Below are 20,173 nucleotides of genomic sequence, written 5' to 3' on the forward strand. Positions count from 1 at the left end.
CTCAGTTGTCTCATCCCTTCCCACACCTGCTCTGTGCCGTCCTGCCTGCTGCAGTATCAGCAGCCTGCAGAGGGGCCTCAGCTGCCCTGTGAGACTGGGAGTGTCTGGAGCAGCTGGAGGGTTATGAACTGAGCTTGTAGCCAAGCTTGGAGCTTTTGGGATTGAGCCTGGGCTCTCTGGAGCCATAAATTGGCCTGTACTACCTTTACGGGAGCTCGGTGGGATGAAAAGCTCCAGCTAGCAGAAGCAAAAACCAAATCTTTTTTTTTTTTGTTTTGTTTTAAAAACTCCCATGGATGGCTTAGCTGGGGTGCTGTGACAGTGGCAGAGAGCCCACATTAGAAACCACGTACGGCTCAGGGCAACACCTGCTGTTGCCTGCGTTAATTTACTTGTGCTGTCCCTGCTCATTAGGGGGTTTTAAACCCTGGTGACCTCTTCCTGCTCCTGACGCACCAGCTCAGAAACACGCAGCTTTGCCCATGTGAGCAGCCTGTGTTAGCAGTGGTGCCAGCTAAGCTTTTGCACTCAATGCGATCCGTAACGTCTTGCCAACACGTAGTTTCCATTACATGTTTTTTATTACACCTTTTTTTTCATAACATCAAGCCAGCTCCCCGCCCTGAGTCCTCCTGTGCCTTGATGCCAGGCAGAGTGGCTGGATTTGGGGTGCGCAATAATGATTATCTGTGGGTCTGCATGGTCTGCCGGGACAGGGCAGATACCTAGGAGCAGGGAGAGCAGATGTTATTTGGAGGAATTAAAGTATCTCCTGCTGCCAGGGAGGGCACGAGGGGAGCTGGGAACATTCCCTGGTACCCTGAGGATCCTCCCGTGCTCTCCCCACTGCAACCAGCCCAGCGCAACCTCCTGCTGTGGGACCGGTGCAGCTCCCAGGCTCTGCCCTGGCTCCCTCCAAACCCTTGTCTCCCCAAAACCACACAGAGTGGCACAGCACTCCCCAAAATGCACGGAGCTGGGCGGGGGGGGGCAACAATCAACAACAACCACACTGACCATCTCAGCTGCGCTACCCCGCGCAGCGGTACATGCACATTGGCCTCCCGGACGGAAGCCCAAGCTGTGCTGTCTTCTCCAGGCAAGGACTGGCTCGACAGCCCCAATAAATACCAAATAAATAGAGCCAGCAGCAGCAGCCAGGTGCTGGCAGGCTGCGCTGAGACACCCGGGGTGCCCGGTGCCGCTCAGTCGGGCAGCAGCTCCTCCAGCTCCTGCTCGTTCAGCTGGTTGGTGGTGACGATGTGGTCGAGCTGCTTCATGTACCGCTCCAGGTCCTGCATGAAGTGGGGGATGCGGGCCTTCTCCAGCACCCCAAATTTCTTCAGGCGGTTCACATCTTCGTAGGAGACCTGATGGGAAGAAGGGCGCGGGCAGGTCAGCGGGTGCCAGTGAAGGGTTTCTGGCCCACTGTGACCTTTCTGCCTGCCCAGCGGGGGTTTCCACCCTCATGCTGCCCAAATTCCCCTCCAGCCTGTGGGGAGGCACCAGGTGAGGAAAGGATTTGCAAGGATGAGTTTGTGGGTTTGGTCTTTTTTTTTTTTTTTTTTTTCATCCTAGGGACAAGTAATACTGTGGAGCTTCTATGCACTAGCATATTTAATTAAAAAAAACCAAACAAACCAACAAAAAAAACCCAACCAAACTAATATCTCAATGCAGGTGCACACACAAAAAAAAAAAAAAAATCTGTCACTGGTTGCAATTACAGAAAAGCTAGCTAAGGTGTCCAGCAGCCTCTCAGTGATGTTTCTGTGGGTTTCCTTAATCAGCCATACTCTCCAGGATGTGCCCTCTGAGCAGAGGGAAGAGCCCCATGAAAGGTCCTCAGAGCAGCCACCAGCCTCTCCCTGAAGGTCTGCCATGGAGGAGGACAGATTGTCCCACCCTTCCTTGGGTCTTTACAGCTCACACAGCCTTTCTGTGTTAGCTTGGAGACCCCTAAGTACACAGAAATACAAAGAGCTGAATGCCTTCCAGCCAAGGTTGAGGCTCACTTCTGTTGTACGGAGGGAAGTTGAGACTGCATCTGAAGCAGCGTCTCATCCTGCTGCCCCAGGAAAAACCCGTGTTTGCTCTCCCCAGGTCAACAGTCCTGGCTGCCCCAAACCAGAAAGCCCCTTCCTGGTGCGGGGCTCCAGCTGCTGACCCGTGCCGTTACCTTTCCAAGGGCAGCCAGCAAAGGGAAGTCGATGGTCTGCCGATGTCGCAGGATGCGGAGAATCCCATCCAGGTACACCTGGTCCTTACTGAAGCAGCCTGGAAAAGAGGGAAGGCCCAGGAAGTGCAATCAGGCGACTTCCCCAGGACAAGCCTTATCCTCCCGGGTGTGAAGGGAAGAAAGGCCCAAAGGATGAGCAGAGCCAGCACTGGGGACTTGTGCTGAGACGAAGCCTGGGCAGCTGAGTGCAGCGAGCCTCCATCTGCCAGAGCCCTTGGAAAAGAAGGGAAGGCAGTAGAGCCTCTTACAGGGACACTCACCATTCCTTGGGATTAGTTTTCTTTTTTTTTTTTTTAATGCAAGAATCTAAATTCACCGCCTAAAAAAAAAATGCTCTCTTTCTCCTTTGGCTCCCTGGGAGCTTATACAAGTTGCTCTGCTCAGATCTATTGGACTGGGATGACGCCCCAGGTCTCTCCGGGCTGCCCCATCCACCCCTGCCTGACTGAGCAGCCGGAGAGGTGATGGGGCTGTCCTGTGTGCAAAACTGCCATAAAGATAAGTGTAAACCCATGTGAAAGCAGAGCTGGGGATGAGAGGGGAGCAGAGCCACCTCTTTAAAGGATGTTCTGGCTGTGAGTCTGGTGATGGTAAAGCCACCCAGCACCAAAACACACTTGTTTAAATAAATAATTAAAAAAACTTCCAAAAATGGAAGGCTTCATTCTCCCCGAGCTGTACCTGGCTGAGAGGTGTCAGTCTGGCCTCGCTTGGCCCGCACGCAGTATTCCCACCGGACGCCGGCGTCCTGGACGTACTGCTCCAGGTCCTGGAACAGGGCGGAGAAGGAGAGGCGGCTGGCCCGCTCGATGGTGTAGTAGAGCAGGGCCGCGCGCCAGAGGAAGGGCTGCTTGCGGAAGAGGACGCTGTGCAGGCTGGCCAAGCCTTCCTCCGTGGGGTTGGCGGGCTTCAGGCTGTACTGCTTGCGGCCCTCCGAGCTGTGCCAGGGCTGGCGGGTGTTGTTCACCCCGCGGATGTAGTGGGTGCCTGGGGGGACAAGAGCGAGCATCGTCAGCCAGGAACAACTTGGTGAGCCGCTGCGGGCCACCAAAAGCTTAACCCCCATCGTGTTCATCCCGCCTGCTATCCCAGCCCCAAGGCCATGATGCTGATGGCCATTGGGGAACGCTCAGCCTCCCCCCTGCTCGGCAGCTCTGCCCCCGGTCCCCGCCGCTGCCGCGGCCCCGCTGACCTATCTCGTGGCGCAGCATGCCCTCCAGCCAGTACTGCCGGGCTCCGGCCAGGTTGATCGCCAGCGTCGGGCGGCTGTCCTCCACCATCATCACGGCCTGGGACAGGAGGTCGTCGGTGAGCTGCACCACCACCTGCGCGGGAGGGAGAAGGGGGCAAGCGGCTGTTAGCAAGCCTCCTCAACAGGCAGCCCGGGACTGCTGGAAGATGGCTTGGGTCATTCTTCAAAGTGTCCAAAGAAAACACGCTAAAGCTATTCCAGTCCAGAAAGGAGGTATGTCAAAACTTCAGATACCAGGGGGCTCCCTGGACTTGATGAGAAAATGGGCAACCTGCTCTAGGTGACCCTGACTGAGCAGGGGGCTGCACCAGATGACCTCCAGAGGTCCCTTTCCAACCACCCTGTGATTCAGTGACTGTACAACGCTTGCCCTATCAAATCTTGGTAATAGTCCTGTACCCTGGGAAAGCCACAGCCGCTTCCTGGGCAGGGAGAGAGGGGACACACATGGTGGCAGTGTGGGAGGGCACTGTCCTTAGGTGGCACCAAGAAGGAACAGCTGATCCCCCTGCAAAGAGATGTAGCAGGACAGGCCCGGAGCCCAACGTGAAATAGCTCCTCTAGCCTTACTACAGCCACGGACTCTGAGCAGGCTGTGCTCCAGCCCATCTCCAGCACCCCTCCCGCTGCAGGCAGATCCCTGCAGCCTGCAGGACCACGGGCCACGTGCCGCTTTCCATCTTCACCCACCACCTCCCATGGGTAGACCAATGCCCAGCCAGTCCCCAACCAAAAGATGGCTAACCTCCCTAAACCCCCTCTTTGCCCTTTTTATTGTTGAGCATGACGTCGTACAGCATGGAATATCTCTTTGCTTAGTCCCAAGTCTTCTGCCCAGTTGTGTCCCCTCCCAGCATCTCCTGCACCCCCAGTTAACTCACTGGGGGGGCAGATTGCTGCGGTACCAGCAGCCTTCCAGGAGACCCCTGGTGACACTGGGATTTACCTCCATCCATCAGCAGCAGCTGTGGAGACTGGTGCAGTTTGTGGCCCAGTTAACCCTTAGCATTTTACTTTTTGTGATAAACCGACCAAGATCAAGCAAGCAGCGTGTCCTGAAGCCCCTCTCTCCTCACCCCTGCTAGCCCAGACCAGGTCTACAAGCCACAGGAGTGGGAGAAGCACGGGGGCACGCGCTACTTTTGCACTGGACAAAAACTGGGGAGCAGGCGCCTGGCTCCCACACACAGCCAAGGGCAGAGCGTGCTGGGGTTGCACAGTGTCCGTGTGCCACCTGCATGCTTCACTGCATTGCTCCCGCTTCTCTGGCAAAGGTTTTTCAGTACAGTGCAATGTGAAACAAAGCACAAAGAGCACCAGCTTCGCCACTTTGCCCCAACAGAGCCACTTCATCGACCAGCTTTCCTTCAGCACTACGCGCGCAGCAATGGGGCCTTAACTGCTTTGTTATGGGTTCAACCCCTAGAGCAACCACCAAAAATATCCCCCAAGGGAACCTGGATCCATTTTCACACCTTCATCTCCTTTGTATTTTCCCTTTTAAGGCTTCAAGAGAAGAGCAACAAGGACAGATCCATCCAACATACCTGCAGCATGAGCTGCCAGCCACACACGTGGTAGTCAGGCTTCCTACCTGGGCACTTGCCAGCTGCAATCCTCAGCAGGACTGGTAAATATACAGAAAGAAACGGCTATTTTGGGAAACCTGGATATTGTGCATGATGGAACCAAGACAGCTGCTCACATCCGACATTAGTGCCCTCAGACCCATCCAGGAGTGGGATCCTGCATCGCCCCAGCGAGAGGAAGAACCAAACCCCATTCAGCCAGGCATACAGGACTCACGGGCACATACCACAGGCACATACCATTTGCATCTCAAAAATCCATCTGCCACACATGTATGAACTCTAAAAACACTTATTTCATGGCTGAAACTTCAGGATGAAAAGCAGAAAGCTGACAACGTCACACTCCTGAGCAAGAATTGCCTCTCAGCTTCTTGTCTTTCACTGCCAAACCGCTAGCATAGCCCAAACTGATGCGCACACATACTACTACACTACAGTTCTTACTTCTTTTATAAAAGAAAGAGAGGAGACTGAATCAGCTTGTTTTAAACCCCGATTTATTATTGTGTAAAGCTGTCCATTAAAGCCAGAAGTGCATCATAACAGAGCAGAATCTACTACTGTGCTAATTAACAGCATAAAAGACTTATACCACAATTAACTGGATTAAAATAGACAACTACAGAAGACACAGAGGAAAGACTTGCAAATTTACTTTTAACATGGGAGCATCCTTGAGCTTTATTTCTGCTCCAGTAAACAATTCAAAATAAATAAAAGTTGCACTTCTGCTGCCCCTTCCTGCACCCAGCCAGCACGCAGAGGTCACCGCTCTGGACCTTGTCCTCAGGCACAAGTCCTGACCTGGTACCTTGGTCAGCTGGGTCCTGCAGATTTTAGGAGATGCAGCTGAAAACCAGAGACAGCTTCACTGTAAGCAGAAATAAGGAGGCACATATGAGCCACACTTTGGTATTATTTTAACCAATTCCCATCTTTTATGTCAGCTCGGTGTGACAGGAACACAACCTAGACATCCTGCGTTGCAGTCCCAAATACAGCTAGCTGGGGCTGAAATCCTGGAACCTGGGAGGGGAAGGGAAGAGACAAGGGGCAGAGCCTAAAGTAGAAGGTAAGGAATGCATTTCGTTGTCACAGCACTCTTCCTGCTCCCTTGAAGTCATTGCTGTGTTCTTCAACACAGAACTGGTGCCTGAACTCCTCTCAGAGTCCTGTGTCCCCCAGGCTTCGCTGTTTGACCTACAGCTTCTACGAGGAGCACAGAACGATGCGCTGTGTCAGCTTGTGGGTTTCAACTGCAGGAACACCAGCTAGCACACGATGCTCAGCTGGCTGGGACAGGCCAGGCAAGGTCCACATCTTGTCTTGTCTCTCTTAATTGCCCCTACAGGGAAAAAAAACACAAGGGGGATGGTCTTTAGGTACTAGAAAATCCTGGGTAGATACAGAAAAAAAATAACTTCTTCCCTAGGGTAAAAGCTCTCTCTTATGTCTGCTTTCCCCCAGTCTGTTTATAATAATAATAATAAAAATAATTCACTGAGGTCTCTGCTTTTCTCTAGTTTCCAATTGTCCATCCTTAACCACACAACACTGAATTCCACAAGGACAACAACATGTATTCAGTGGTTTTCCAGGCCTCCTCTAAGCTCTGTACCAGAGGGAGCTGCTTCATTGGGATTATCCCAGCTGGTCGTTTCTGGGAGGCTGCCGCTCACTTGGCATCCCCTGAACAGTTCAAGTTTCAATCGTTCAAAAGCTAACTGTGAAAACAACTCTGTAAAAGATTCCATGCAAATGACAGCAATATTGCATAAACCTGGGAGTCTAACAACACTGATCAAGTTACAGAGGTCAATGCTCCATGCAGATCATCTCCGCCGCTGTGACAACACCCAGCTCTCCCTTCCTGTCTGCACTGGCACCTTAATCCCCGACACTGAAGAAAACTAGCCAGGCTTCATGATAACCTGACCTGTTCATGGACAATACAGGGGAATGCCATGCTGAAGAATGTACCTCTTCTTTCATCCACAGCACAGGTTTCTCCTTACTTGACAGGAGTGAATTTGCTGGAAATTCATACTTTTTTCTCCCACTACTGATTACAGGAGTGATACAGGGCCCTTTGATTTCTTCCTCTCAGGTCTCACGCAATGGCTAAAAGCATCTCTCAGACCAGCTGCAGCTCAGATTGCTTCCCCAGAGACCTTTGGTTCCTACACCTGCATAGATGTCGACGTGGCTCTGACAGCGGGAAGAAGTTGTTCTGAATGCCAGGGTGATGCTCAGTGGTGACGGTGAACCCGCACGCCAGGAGTGCTCCTGCTCGAGCGTTGCCCTCACTGAACAGCGGGGGTGTCCGCACGGATGCCCAGCAAGGTCTTACCACTGCCGCAGTCTGGGTGGGCTGCCAGGGCTGAGCTGGGTCAGGGAGGTCCCTCTTCCGACAAGATCCCTCTTCTGGAGAGGCCCGCAGAGGTACAGACACTGCTGCTTCAATAAGCGGCGAGCAACATCTGCAACAGAGCGCTCTGGCTTTAAAGGGTGGAGAGCTGATTTTTTTCCCTGGATTTATCACCAGGCCTGACATACCCCTAAGGCCTACGTACAAGGATCCCGGGGAAAATGCTTCGCGTGTAGGCCCCAGGTTCACCAGGCCCAGACGGCACGGGCCTTCAGTGCTGAAGCCACAGCACTGATGATCTGCTGACAGTGCAAGCATTCGGCATGGGCCTTGGCAAAAAAGAACCGACAAGTCTAGCCACACTGTAAGGCAAGCACTGCCCATCAATCTTTGGTATCGTGCCTGATAAACAGAAGGCAGATGGAGCAGTTCAAAGCCATCTGTTTTCCTTCCCTCTTCCTATCCTTCCCACCAAGGTGAGCAAGGAGAACAGAATCAACTGCTGGAAAAATCAAAGGTAGCTGAGAATGTGATGCTCAGAGCTGAAACCAGGTCTAGATGCCTAGTGGCACACGCACTTTTGGGATAAGCTGGTAAGAATTAAAAGGAAGAAAGCACTCCCTCAGCACAATGTAAATCGAGGAAAACTCCAAGCAAGAACATCCCTGAATCTTTAGAGGAAGAATTCAAGTCAACAGCAGCACTTGTGACTTTTTTTTTTCTTCTCTCATGGTAAAGAAAAAGTAAAAACAACACAGAACAGCAACGCTGAACCCAACTATATGAAAAGGAAACTCTTAGTTTCTGTACAAGAGCTGGATGACATCAAGTAAAGCGATTAGGAAGCAGATTCAGGACAAAGAAGCATCAGTTAACTGTGCACCCTGCTGGTTTACAACGGTTCAAAATTGGTCAGAGGAATGGAAGGGGTTTTGCACACACCAACAGCTTCTGGCTCAGGAAGCCACTGGTCTGCAGTGGCTAAAGGCCATGTGACATTCAGGGGAAAAGGGATGAAGGTCTCCTAAGCAGGAGATAAAACAGAGTTGGGCGGGAGAACAAAACCACTGAGGGAAGAAAGCAGACTGCGGTGAGGGTTGGGAAAGAGGATCAGTGACCACCTGGAGGATGAGGAGCCCTGCAGCCAAGGGGACAGCTGCACGTCACAGTCCACATGTGAGCACCAACAATACGGTCTCATGGACACATGCAGGGTGGTTGGGGCGCACCACAATTTGAAGACAGGCAAAAATTCGCCATGTAATTCCTTGTTCATCCTTTTTAGGAAAGCCTGATGACTTTTTAGAGGCATTGGCTTGTGGAGGTTTCTTCGTGTGTTTGTTTGCAATCCAGTGACAGCGTCGTTTTGTCTTATCGAGCAGAAGCTCCAAGAACTGCCCTGTGCAGAGCCAACTCTCCAGGAGCAATCAGAGGGAAACTGCACATCACCAGGGACGACTGCAGCTTCCATGCTCACCTTGCACTGCCCGCAGCACATCTCTGGATTCAGCAACAGGCACTGAAACCTGAGGCTTCCACCGGAAAGCACAGACCCTTGCAAGGTCAGCTCAGTCACCGCTGCTTTACAGTGCACTCGTTTCAGCCTTCGGCATCTTTGTTACAGAACCCCAGGCACTCTCCAAATCCCAATTCCAAAACCGAATAATGTATTGCAGAACCCAAGGGAGAAGAGCACAGGTTTTTCTAAGGCTGGCTTTTGCTGAGTAATCAAGTCAGGTCTGCAGAGCAATTGCACTGGACAGCCCATATTCCCGATGGGCAGCATCACTCTCCTTATTTCAGGACCCCCATTTTGCCTAGGCACAGGTACTGTGAGAACAGGAGATTACAACTGCAGCTGAAGTCTTATTCCTGGGGCAGAAGGGCCAGCTCTCCAGATCTGTGATTTCTCTTGTTTTGACCAGTATTCACAGCTCAGGCCTGAATTCCAAGCACAATCTCCAGCACATCCTTGCGGGCCACGAAGCTGTCTGTGCAGTTTGTGGGTGTAATGGCAGAGAAAAGAGCTCATCCCCAAAAACTGTGGGAGGAAGCAGGGGATGCTGATGGAGCCAAAGCCTCTCACCAGCTCTGCAGCACAGACAGCAGTGTGTCTCTGCTCAGTCCTGGCAGGTTGGGGTGGGATGGGGCAGGGCGAGCACTGCTGGCAGGGCCCAGGGACACGCTAGCCAGGAGCACTAAAACCAAGGACATTTCACAGTGCCATGGATGACTGCGCAATACTTACCAACAGAGTCAAGGGTTACTTTGGTGCAAACTGGGAGCAGCTGGGAGATCCATGACAACTGTAAGGAGGCCTCCGAGCTCCGGCAGCATCACCTCAGCCCTGAGCCAGAACACAACCAGAACAGCTTCAGAACCTGCAGCTTGGACCACGCCAAAGAAACTCTCGAATACGTGAAGTTAATTGCGGTGCAAATACTTACCCGTAAACATGCTCCCTGGGGTGCTGGAAACTGGTATCCTGCCTTCATCACAGCTCAGACCATCCCTCTGCACCTCGAGTGCCAGGGATGGGCGCAGGGGTGCGAGGGGAGCGCTCTGCACTGACACCACCCTGGCAGCTAACGCCACCGGCCCTGCCCATCTGCAGGCTGCTCAGATCGCTGGAGCACGGGAGCGAGGTACGCCTCCTTTCCTACTGTACACCCAAACAATCGTTCTCCTTGCCAGTTTTGTAAAGACTCGTCTAGATGTTGCGCAAGTGTTTGTCCTGGGGCTTCACTCGGGCCAGGCAGCTCTATTTTAGCATCCCCCAAAGTGCTGTTTGCTTGCTAATTAGCTGGAAAGAGAAGCAGCTCAAGTTTCGACTTCGTGTTTCTGGTTGATGCAGGGGTTGTAGCTGAAGGTCTGGAGTTGCACCGCAGCCAGGCCAGGCAGAGAAAGCAGCAGCCATGCTTGCACACCCACAGCCCCTCGCGAACACTTTGGCCACACCAGACACAAGCTTTTGACGGCATTTTCCTCAGCTGCAGGCCAACAGCCCATGCTGCATGCCCAGCTCCCAAATACGCAGCACCTCGTGGTTTTGGGGCTGCCCCCAGTGCCGAGGAAGCCTCTGCAGCACAGGTCAAACAGGCCTGGGAGCTTTTCTACGCTGCAGCAGCACGGCACAGCCCGGTTCTGTGCTCTTCCATCTCTGATGGGGCTGGAACTGGATGAACTTTAAGGTTCCTTCCAAACCAAGCTGTTGGTATGATTCTACAACTGGGGAGGCACCCCAGGGCTGAGACCTGTACCAGGAAAACCCGCACTGAGCCCTGCGGGGTGGCGGTGCCTCCCGCATCCTGCCAGAGCGATGCTCTGCAGTGAAGGCGCCGGGAAAACCGCAGGGCGCTCGCGGCTGACGCAGCCCCTAGCAGCTGGGTGACCTGCGGGGCCCCACGGGTAGAGTTTCTTTTTTCTTTCTTAAAAGAAACTCAGTATGATTAATGTGCAACATGAAATTGGCAACAGAAAAGCAAACGGCACTACAGAGCAGACAGCGTACAGCACGCAGCAGTCAGGAAATACAGACACAGGCAGCAGGGAGGGGAGGGAGGCAGATGGCCCCATGAAACCACTCTGTGCCTCGGCAGCACGTGAGATCGTCAGCAATGCAGCAGTGACAGGAGTTCCAGCAAGTTTTTGTCCCACAGCAGGAGCAACGTTTCACAACACTTGCTGTGCAGGAACAGGTGAAACATTTCCCTCTTCCCTACCCCAGGGAAATCCAACACCATTTGTAGTGACTGGTAACGCACAAACCAATGTTTGAATGGTTTTACAGGCGCTTATCAGAAGTTTCAGAATAAATGAGCCATGCACCTTGCACCCCAATGTGCAAACATAATAATTGAACTCTTAGTTCCCTTGAACAAAGGGAAAATTACACAGGGCTGGCAGAAAGTCAGTCATACGCTAATATTTAAGAAAAGGTGTTTTTCTGCCCAGATGGAACAATTTGTTTTAGATTAGCAGAGAGGAACGTAATAGCTGAATTTAATCAATTAATAAAGTAAAGAGAGAGAACATAAGCAGGTGTTTATAAGTTAAGATTCGAGAACAAAGTGTGATTCTTTTTTCTTTTTGTAAAGGCACATCGCTGGCTGACAGGTAATCCCTGGGGGGCAAGGAAACTTCTGAAGAATTGAAATGTGTAATGACCTCAGTTCTGTTTGTTTGTTTTGTCATTTGGGTTTTCAATAAAAACAAACAAGACCCCAAAGCAAAACAAACAAAACCAACCCCCAAACCACTGTCTGGTCCCAACCTAGCACGTACAGAGAACAAAGGCTGAGGAGGACACTGGTACCACGTCCACATCCCAGGGACACCTCCGGGGACCTCGGAGCAAGCCATGCGGAGCCGGAGGAGGAACTTCACCTGAACCCTGCGCTGCTGCCAGGCGGCGAGGGTGAGGAAGCCTCCTACAGCAGCTAGCACTTGTGCACGCTAACTGTGCCTCCTTGTGTCCTACAGCCAAAGGCAACTCCGCAAGCAAAAAGCAAAGCGAGGCCTGGAAATACTTCTCACCACTTGGCCCTGGAGCCATGGAAGTGTTTTGCACACACTTTGCAGGCAGGAAGAGGAGAAAGCCCCTTAAACGAAGCCTCGGGGCATCCCTCCTGCCCGTGCATGTCCAGCTGCCAGGAAACACTCATGGAACAGACAAATCCCCAAGCTCCTCACCCTGCTTTGTAACACCTGTGAGCTCGGTGTTAAAGGAGAGCAGGTTTCCAACCACGCAACTGTGACAGCAGCATCAGGAGTACAAGGAGCAGGCAGAGACCACTGGACGAGATGAATGTACACAGGTACGTTTTGTTTTCAGCTTTTCACTGAGACTTTGAGATGAGGGAGAAAGGGACAGTGCTCCTGAGAGAGCAGGAACCAAGGGGTAAACAAGCTGAAAGGAAGGAACTTGTTTCTTTTTTTTTAACCTGCTTATTTAAGTGCCTGAGATTTTTGGCTTAGTTTCTTGCAATTCCACTGTTACAGAGCAGCAGGGGTTTTGTTTTCTTTGGAAGGGGGGAGGTTATTTGGCTAACTTCAGGAAGCCAGCTGAAAATCCCTCCTGCCTCCCCAGACCTAGGTTTGCGCCCAGTGGGCACCTACAGAAAGCAGCACGGCATGTGCAGCAAGGAGCAGTAAGAGATGCTGAACTTTCCACCCTCCTTCCCACACAGCTGAATTACCCCCAGTAATATCTCAACGAGGTACTTGCCACTCTGAAAGCCTCAGCTTGGAGTTTCAAAGCGCCATAACCCAGTACATCCCAGAGAACAGCAGGAAATCTCTCCCCCGTCTCTGCTTTTGAACATGTGAATGAACCCAGCTGTCAGAGATTTCTGCCATACCACCGCTAGCAGAAATAGGCTATTCTTCCCAACGGTAATTGATGCCTCATGGAGGCAGCAAAATACTCCCCACCCCTGTGCCTGGCCACGCGGCCAAGCAGCAGCTCCGCTATCTCTCAAGCATAAAAGGGAGATATTTCTGGAATGAGAAATCAAGGGAAACTGGGGGGAGGAGGGGAGACACAACTAGCACCTGCTCCCCAACTCCAGGATGCAGCCAGCCAGGAGACATGCCAGAGATGGAAGGGAGCCACAGTTCAGAGTAGAAAAGCAGAGCAATTTACTGCGAGGTGAAAGAAAAAGGTAGACCTGCTTCCCTTCGCTCCTTCGTGCTCCAAACCCTGCTCTTCCTTGAGGCCAGGTTCAGGAGCACGCAGTCCAACTGCTGCTGCAGCCCACTCTGCTGCTCCGCTCTTTTCAGGCAGCTTGATACTGAGAGGTGCTGCCCCTCCCAGCTTGCCAAAAGCTGCACAAAACACCCGGCCCTGAGCTTGCATCAGGCGATGGCCAGGCTAAAAAAATCCTGCATTTGTACCACATTTGTCCAACCCACCTCCAGATTCTTACGCAGTGGTGGCCTTTGCTGGGAGCCGTAAATAGGCTGAAGAAGCTACTCAGAACGAGTCCAGCATCTCCAGAAGCAACACAGCAATGCAGAGGACTGTTGAAAACCTTCGTGAAACCCTTTCGCAAACAAAAATGCCACCAAGTTTGTTTATTGCATGCTGCACTACAAACTCAGGTCTCAGATACTACTTTAACTCCTGCCCTGAGACACGGGTTTCTCAAGCTTCTCTCCCCCAGTGAGTAGGTTTCTCCTCTGTACCCAAAACACTTCTTAACTGGACTGTTATCAGAATTGACACTTTGCTGAACAAAAGCACTGGTGAAAAATAAAATATTTTGCACATTTATTTTACAAATGATAAAAAACAAGGACGATGATTACCTCTCCCACGCAGCCTTCCTTCTGCATGTACTTTCGAATAACAGACCAGATCTGGCATTTGCTCAGCAGTCTCCCACCGGTGGCAACTTCAAAGCTCTCATAGGTCCCGTACTTCTCCAGGACAGCATGAATGATCCTAATTGCCTGTCACACACACACAAACAAAATGTCGGTCAAAACATCCTCTCCGCTCTCAAGCACATCTTCCACAGCACCAAAACTCCCAGGTGTAACAAAACCCAGCTGAAGAAATCACTGATAAAGGATTCAAGCAACTGCAAAGTGTCAAGAGCCTGTGAGGTGAGACATTTTTGTGTTACCTAGCAGAAGAGTAAGACTAGGACATCTCGATGGTAGGCAAGTACCAGGACAGATCGATACGTAACACTGCCAGCATGGCCCGCGGCATGTTCTGTCTGCATTTTGTTGTTTCAGAAATCCTCACAAATGTCTATTTTGGGAATCGGGCAAAGCAGAACTGAAACAGCCTTACTGTGTGTAGCATGCCGCTTCTAGATGTTAAAGCCATGATTACTTTAATCTTTTCTGCTTTCACTTCCTCTTTGAAACTTTAGTGTTTGCAAATTTATTGACTTGCTTATTAGTTGCTTGTTGCAACACTGGCCTGATTTCAGGAACTCACAGCATGGAAGGCATCTGAGAGGGCACAGCTCCTGGCACAAGATATCTTCTGGCCTGGCATAAAAGTATCACAGTATGAAAACAGGATGGGCTCATGACTGGAGTTGCAGAAGAGTAATCTGTAAGAAGTAAGAATTTTGTTGCCCTCTGCTATATCAGGACAACAAAATTAGTACAAATCAGCCGCAGAGTTTTTAAAAAGGAGGTGGGGAAGTTAAAATGACTGCAGCAGCTCAGGGTGTTTGCTCTTCACCAGCTACCACATCTGCTCTGCAGAACTTCAGTAGAAATGACGATTTCAACACAGCACTCAAGACACAAAAGGGTCAGGACCGCATATGCAAACTCTCAGCAGAGGAGCATGCCAGGTAGCAAAGCCCCCATAGCGAGCATTTCTCTTGGCAGCAACGCTGCTTCCTCTTCTTCAGGCAGGGTCTCAACACAACCAGTCTACTGCAAAAACAGCATCTTAATAAGAGCAGCATGTGCTATTTTATTAGCATTAACATTCATGTACCATCTATACAATGCAAACATTTGTTAGTCTGTTTCTTACCCAGAAAGTGAGTTTGCATTGTCAATTTCAAGCAATGACTCTCTCTAGCCTATTAACACATATTTCAAACTGGATGAATACAATAGCTCCTTGGTGCTTGTTCTGGACTTCCTCAGCAGTTTTACTGCATCTGTAAACCTGGCTGAAGGGCTGCTTGCAGGATTCCTGCTCACCTTGTGCTGCTGAGCTTTTTAGCCCAGGACAAAGCTGCGTGCATTTTAACTACCTCCTCCAGCTGAGCTGCACGCTTTGCTCCTTGTCCTCCTCCTCCTCCAACTTACGCTGCTTTTGCAAGTTCAGACCCTAATGGGAACTGTACTTACTGCGAGAGGGATGAGATAAGCTGATCACTAGTATTTTACAGGCTGGAAATGATTGTGGTGCTAGTGTTCAGTGCACCTGGGCTGACTGCATGAACAGCCAGGTCGGGGACCAGGAGGACGCGTGGCTTCCACAGGGAATTAAAGGCACGGTTATGTACTTACAATGAAGGGGCACTCACGCCTTTGGCGGTGGTTTCACTACAACTCTTATCCCAGACACCATCAGTACTGCCTCTTTACTAGACCTGTACCACAGCACCAACTTCCACCGAACCTCACGCCATGCACAAAGTAGAGGGCAACTTCACACTGAGCACGGGGGCTACATCCTGGCTCAGACCTCAGGTCGGCGTTACCCAGGGCCTCTCCTCATACGCACCCGAGTCAGGGAACAGAGGAAGCTGCGAGGAGCCTCCTGAACCCAGGTGCAGAGTGTCCTTTCTCCCATCTCACCCTGATGGTTGGTAAAGCCACTGGCTGCAGCCCTGCAGGAGCTTTCACCCCCTCCCTTGCCATCCCCTTCCCTGTTCCTAAGGACACCCAGGGTTATGACACGGATGCTTATTGCCCACACAAGCACTCACACCGCCTAGAACAGCCACAGCGATGGCCTGGAAGAGGGGCTCTGTGCCTGCCCTTCTCTCCCACGACAGAAGTTCCAGATTTTCCTTCCCTGAACAATATCCCCTAAGCAGCTAAATTTTATTCTCAGTTCACTTATTCTGTCTTTCCAGGAGCAGCTTTTGTTTAAGATGTTCCACTTCTGTGACTGCATCCCCCCTCTTTTCTCTCCACGTTGCCATCTCTGCTGAAGATGGGGACGACAGCTCGCTATGGCACGCCGCGGCTCTGGGAGCCCTGGTGCTCCACAGCCTTCGCTCCCTGCCTGAAGGTCACTTGCTTCTAACATCTAACGTCTAACCCCTCACATCTGCCGCTTTCAGGAGCTCAGCGACCACAACCTTCTCTGCAAGCACTTTCGCTGCTGCTCAGCCCCATCCCAAGCCATGAGACGGGCACTAAGCTGCACTCAGGGCCTTAAGACCACAAGCACGAGGCAAGGAGGAACTGGGCACAGATGGTGCACAAAGAGCACGTTCTGCGCCGACCTTCAGGCAGGTCACAGACAGCAGAGTTCCTAAGATACCACATTTGCTTTTCTGAGAAGCTGCTGAGCACCACGTCAGCCCTTCCTGCCCAGACAGTGTCCTGGCCGGCTCTCGGGGCAGGAGATTGTCACCAGCTCAGCCCACAAGCACGCGCACCACCACGTGTCGAGGGGCAGCAAGCACTCAGGTGGGGATCCAAGCCCTGCCTTGATGCTGTTCTCAATCCTCTGACAAACTGGGTTGCCAACATATAGTCTTCTTGATCTCCGTTGTCATGAGGCTAGGAGGACCCTTCTGATTTATTCAGTTTCTATGAAAAACAAACAAACAAAAACCACACCCAAACAAACAAAAAACCCACAATGCATGTGCAGAGCAGCCGATTCAGCAGAACTGAGGGGGTCATTAATTTCAAAACATGAAAAGTATGAACAGGGAGGGAGCTGATTTTGGTTTGTACAAAGAGGTTAACTTAGCAAAAAAAACCCTAATTTAAGCTCCATGACTAATGCAGGTTTTTAAAAGACATTTGTTAGCTGCCTAGAAAAAAAGTCTCCCAAAATAAAAGGGACTGAAAGGAGGCAACTGCAGGGTATCAGCAAAGGACTACTGACACCAGTGCTGCCAGGTTCCCATTCATCTCCTCTTTAACTGAGCTCTCACCTCCACAAGGCTTTCCCATCCAAATTACAGAATTTAAATGTTTCTCAACGGCTCTCATTCATGACTTGTGCATGCTGTGCTTTTTCCAGAAGGCAGAAGAGCCTCTGTTCTCCCAAGACACATCACACAGACATCAGAGAACTTGTAAAGACAGGGAGAAATATTTAACACTAATATCTCTTGCAATGAGTGTAAGAACCAGGATGAGAACATTCACGCCATTTATGAAGGCTGTTTCATTCAAAGTAATGCAGAGAGACAAATAAATTCAATTATTCATATTGTAAGTCAACTGTCCTAGAAGAGGGGAAGTAGCTCTGAACAATTCCATTTACTGCATTAATCAGAGACTCAGACACACTTAAACGCAGGAAGGAACAAAAGAAATCACTGAAAAGCCAGCAAGGTCATTACAGGAATCAGACTACCTCCCCCAAAACAGCACTGCTGGCACCAATGTCACCGGGGCGGAGGTGCAGCAGAAACAGCACCAGAGAAGGCTAGCTCTTTAGAAAGTTGTTTACTGAAAGGGACCGAGCAGCCCAGGTAACATACATCTAGAGATGCAGAAGCATGAGGTGATACAGTTGCTGCATACCAAAATGAAAACAAGTACTCTCTTCTCATCTCTGCAATACAAGTGGTCAAAAACCAAGAAACTAAGCAGTTGAGAAGCTGCTCTTCGAAACACTACAGGAAAACTCCCAACTAAGTGGTGCAAAGAAGCACCTCTTGTGTGCCAGTCTGATAGTTACTAAGGACAATTTTTTCCTCTTCCTCTGAAGCAACTAAGATGGTCATCACTGCAGACAAACCTTTCCTACTTCAGCGTGACATGCCGGCCCATACCAAGATTGGTCTCTAAAGGCTCCACATGGCCTCAACAAAGAGTGAGCGTGACTTTTAATGTGCATGAGTTCGTGCACAGGGCATCCCCCTTCGATGTGTGCACTGCTTACTTGAACAAAATTGCTTCAGCTGTACGGATGCAGCAAGTTTAAAGACCTCAGGGCATGGCCTGCTCGCAGCTGCTCCTCACAGCGAGCCCCTGCTGTCCCGTCCAGCTCTGCCTCCTTTGCCCACGTCAGCCTGACAGTGCCTGGGCAAGGGCTGGGGCTTGTTTACAAACAGCATCGTCAAAGCCGCTTCCTTCTTGCCTCCTGCCTGTTCCCTCCTGCTCAGATGACTGGATGCTCTGCTTGCTGTCATCCATGCGTAATTATTATCTACGGCGGAGAACAAGCCAGGAATATTTCAGTAGCTTATATCCAACCGAAGCAGTTAAGAATAAAACACAGAGACTGCCATAAAAAGTGCCTACAGCCAGCTACTGTCCACATTTGCCAACAGTTATGTGTTATGGGTGCTGCCACGCAGGAGAACCTTGAGGTTTTCCAGAACACAGACCAAACACAACCGCCAGGACACACAGGCTGGGGGCTGCTTCAAAGGCAAGCCAACCTCGTGCTGCAGCTCCTCGCCCATTATTTCTAACACAAGTGTGCCTCACAGAGCACCAGCTCCGAACCACGGCTGCACACCTGTAGGCAGCGTGAGGCTCGGAGCGTGGTCCAGCCCCCGGAGGGGTCATCCCCCGGGTAGAGAAGGTGTGCTACTGCTGTAGGTAGAATATTTAGCTAAGGGAGAGCTTAGATGGGGATGGGGAACCCACAGCTTCTCTGGGCAACCTGTTCCAGTGCCTCACAATCCTCACAGTAAGAATTTCTTCCAGATGTCTAGTCTAAACCTTCCCTCTTTGCATGTAAAGCCGGTACTCCTTGTCCTGTCACCACACCCCTGACACAAAGCCCTTCCCCAGCTCTCCCGCAGCCCCCTTTAGGGGCTGGCAGGCCGCCGTGAGGCCTCCCTGGAGCCTTCCCTTCTCCAGGCTGGACAGCCCCAGCTCTCCCAGCGTCTCCTCACAGCACAGGTGCTCCTGCCTCCTGATCATCCCCGTGGCCTCCTCCGGACCCACTCCAACAGCTCCACGTCCCGGTGCTGGGGTCCCGGAGCTGAAGGGGGGCTCTCAACTCACCAACACCTTAACACTTCTCCTCCTCCCCACATGGCCTTCCTCGAGGGGCCGGAGGAAGGGGAGGAGCGTGCAGCCCCTAGTGTAACCCAGCGCACCCGCACTTCTCCCCGGGGCTGCCGTTCCGGCAGCCGGACGGGAGGACCGGGGGCGATGCTCCCGCCGCCCAAACGGAGGCGACGGCCTCGGCAAACGGAGGGCTCGGGGAGAGCCAACCCCGGCTCCCCGGGCAGGCAGTCGGAGCCGCGCCCGTCCCCGCGGCCGCACCCGGGGCTCACCTGGGCCACGAAGCGGTCGGAGGCGGCGCGGTACTTGTCCAGCACGGCCTCGGGCACCGGCTCGGCGTACTCGAACTGCGGGTCGTAGGCGAAGCGGGCCCGGAAGAACCGCTCCCGCTCGGCCTCCACGTTGAGCGGCCGCAGGGCCACGAGCAGGCAGGGGCTCCGCCGCCCGCCCCCGCCCCCGCCGCCGCCCTCCTCGCCCCGCGGCCGGCCGATGTGGGGCAGCGAGGCGGCGGAGCGCATCCTGCCGCCGCTCACGGCGCAAGTGCTGCCGCTGCGCCGCATGCCGGCGCCGCTCTCCGACAGCCGCCGGGTCCCCCTCGGGCACCGGGGCGAGCTGCCCGGCCCCGGGCGAGGCGGAGGGGACGGGCAGGAGCACGGCCGGGAGCCATCGCGGCCCGGCAGCGCGCCCAGCACGGCGCGGCCCTGCCCGCCCGCCGCCGCCGCCGCCCCCGGGTCCAGCACCATCTCCTCCAGCTCGGCGGCCCCGGCGGTGCCGCCTCACGCCGCCGCCCCCAGCGGCTGCCGGAGCGGAGAGCCGCGGACAGCGCCGCCCGCCGCCGCCGAGGCGCCGCCCAGCCCCCGGCTGAGGGAGCGGGGCCGGCCCGAGGGGGGCAGGCGGGAAGATGGCGGCCGACGGCGATCCCCGGGCACCGGGGCCCGGCTGCGGGCGGCGGAGCCGAGCCGCCTCCGTGCCCGGCGCCGCAACCCGCCTGGTTTTCCTCGGGCGGTGGGAGCCGCTGGGGAAGCGAAGCCGCCCGAGGAAGCCAGATTTTGGCACAAAGGCGTGCCCGGTTGTACCGTGAG

At 52.7% G+C, this 20,173-nt stretch overlaps 1 protein-coding gene and 1 long non-coding RNA gene across 2 annotated transcripts; both read right to left on the reverse strand.

The window, feature by feature from the left end:
* Positions 1-33: 33 nt before the first annotated feature.
* Positions 34-19,933, reverse strand: MATCAP1 (microtubule associated tyrosine carboxypeptidase 1). Its single transcript, XM_080552590.1, has 6 exons — positions 19,364-19,933; positions 13,761-13,904; positions 3,432-3,564; positions 2,921-3,226; positions 2,180-2,277; positions 34-1,370 (listed from the first exon to the last, which is right to left on the reverse strand). Exons 1-6 carry the CDS (start codon positions 19,832-19,834, stop codon positions 1,206-1,208), a joined length of 1,317 nt encoding a protein of 438 aa, XP_080408716.1. The 5' UTR covers positions 19,835-19,933; the 3' UTR covers positions 34-1,205.
* On the reverse strand, positions 5,564-13,754 carry LOC308176610. Its single transcript, XR_013938442.1, has 3 exons — positions 9,899-13,754; positions 9,700-9,798; positions 5,564-6,428 (listed from the first exon to the last, which is right to left on the reverse strand). It is a non-coding gene; the product is annotated as an uncharacterized lncRNA (long non-coding RNA).
* Positions 19,934-20,173: the final 240 nt, after the last annotated feature.

Source organism: Anser brachyrhynchus (genome assembly GCF_964034855.1).
Source record: "Anser brachyrhynchus genome assembly, chromosome: 12".
Lineage (NCBI taxonomy): Eukaryota > Metazoa > Chordata > Aves > Anseriformes > Anatidae > Anser > Anser brachyrhynchus.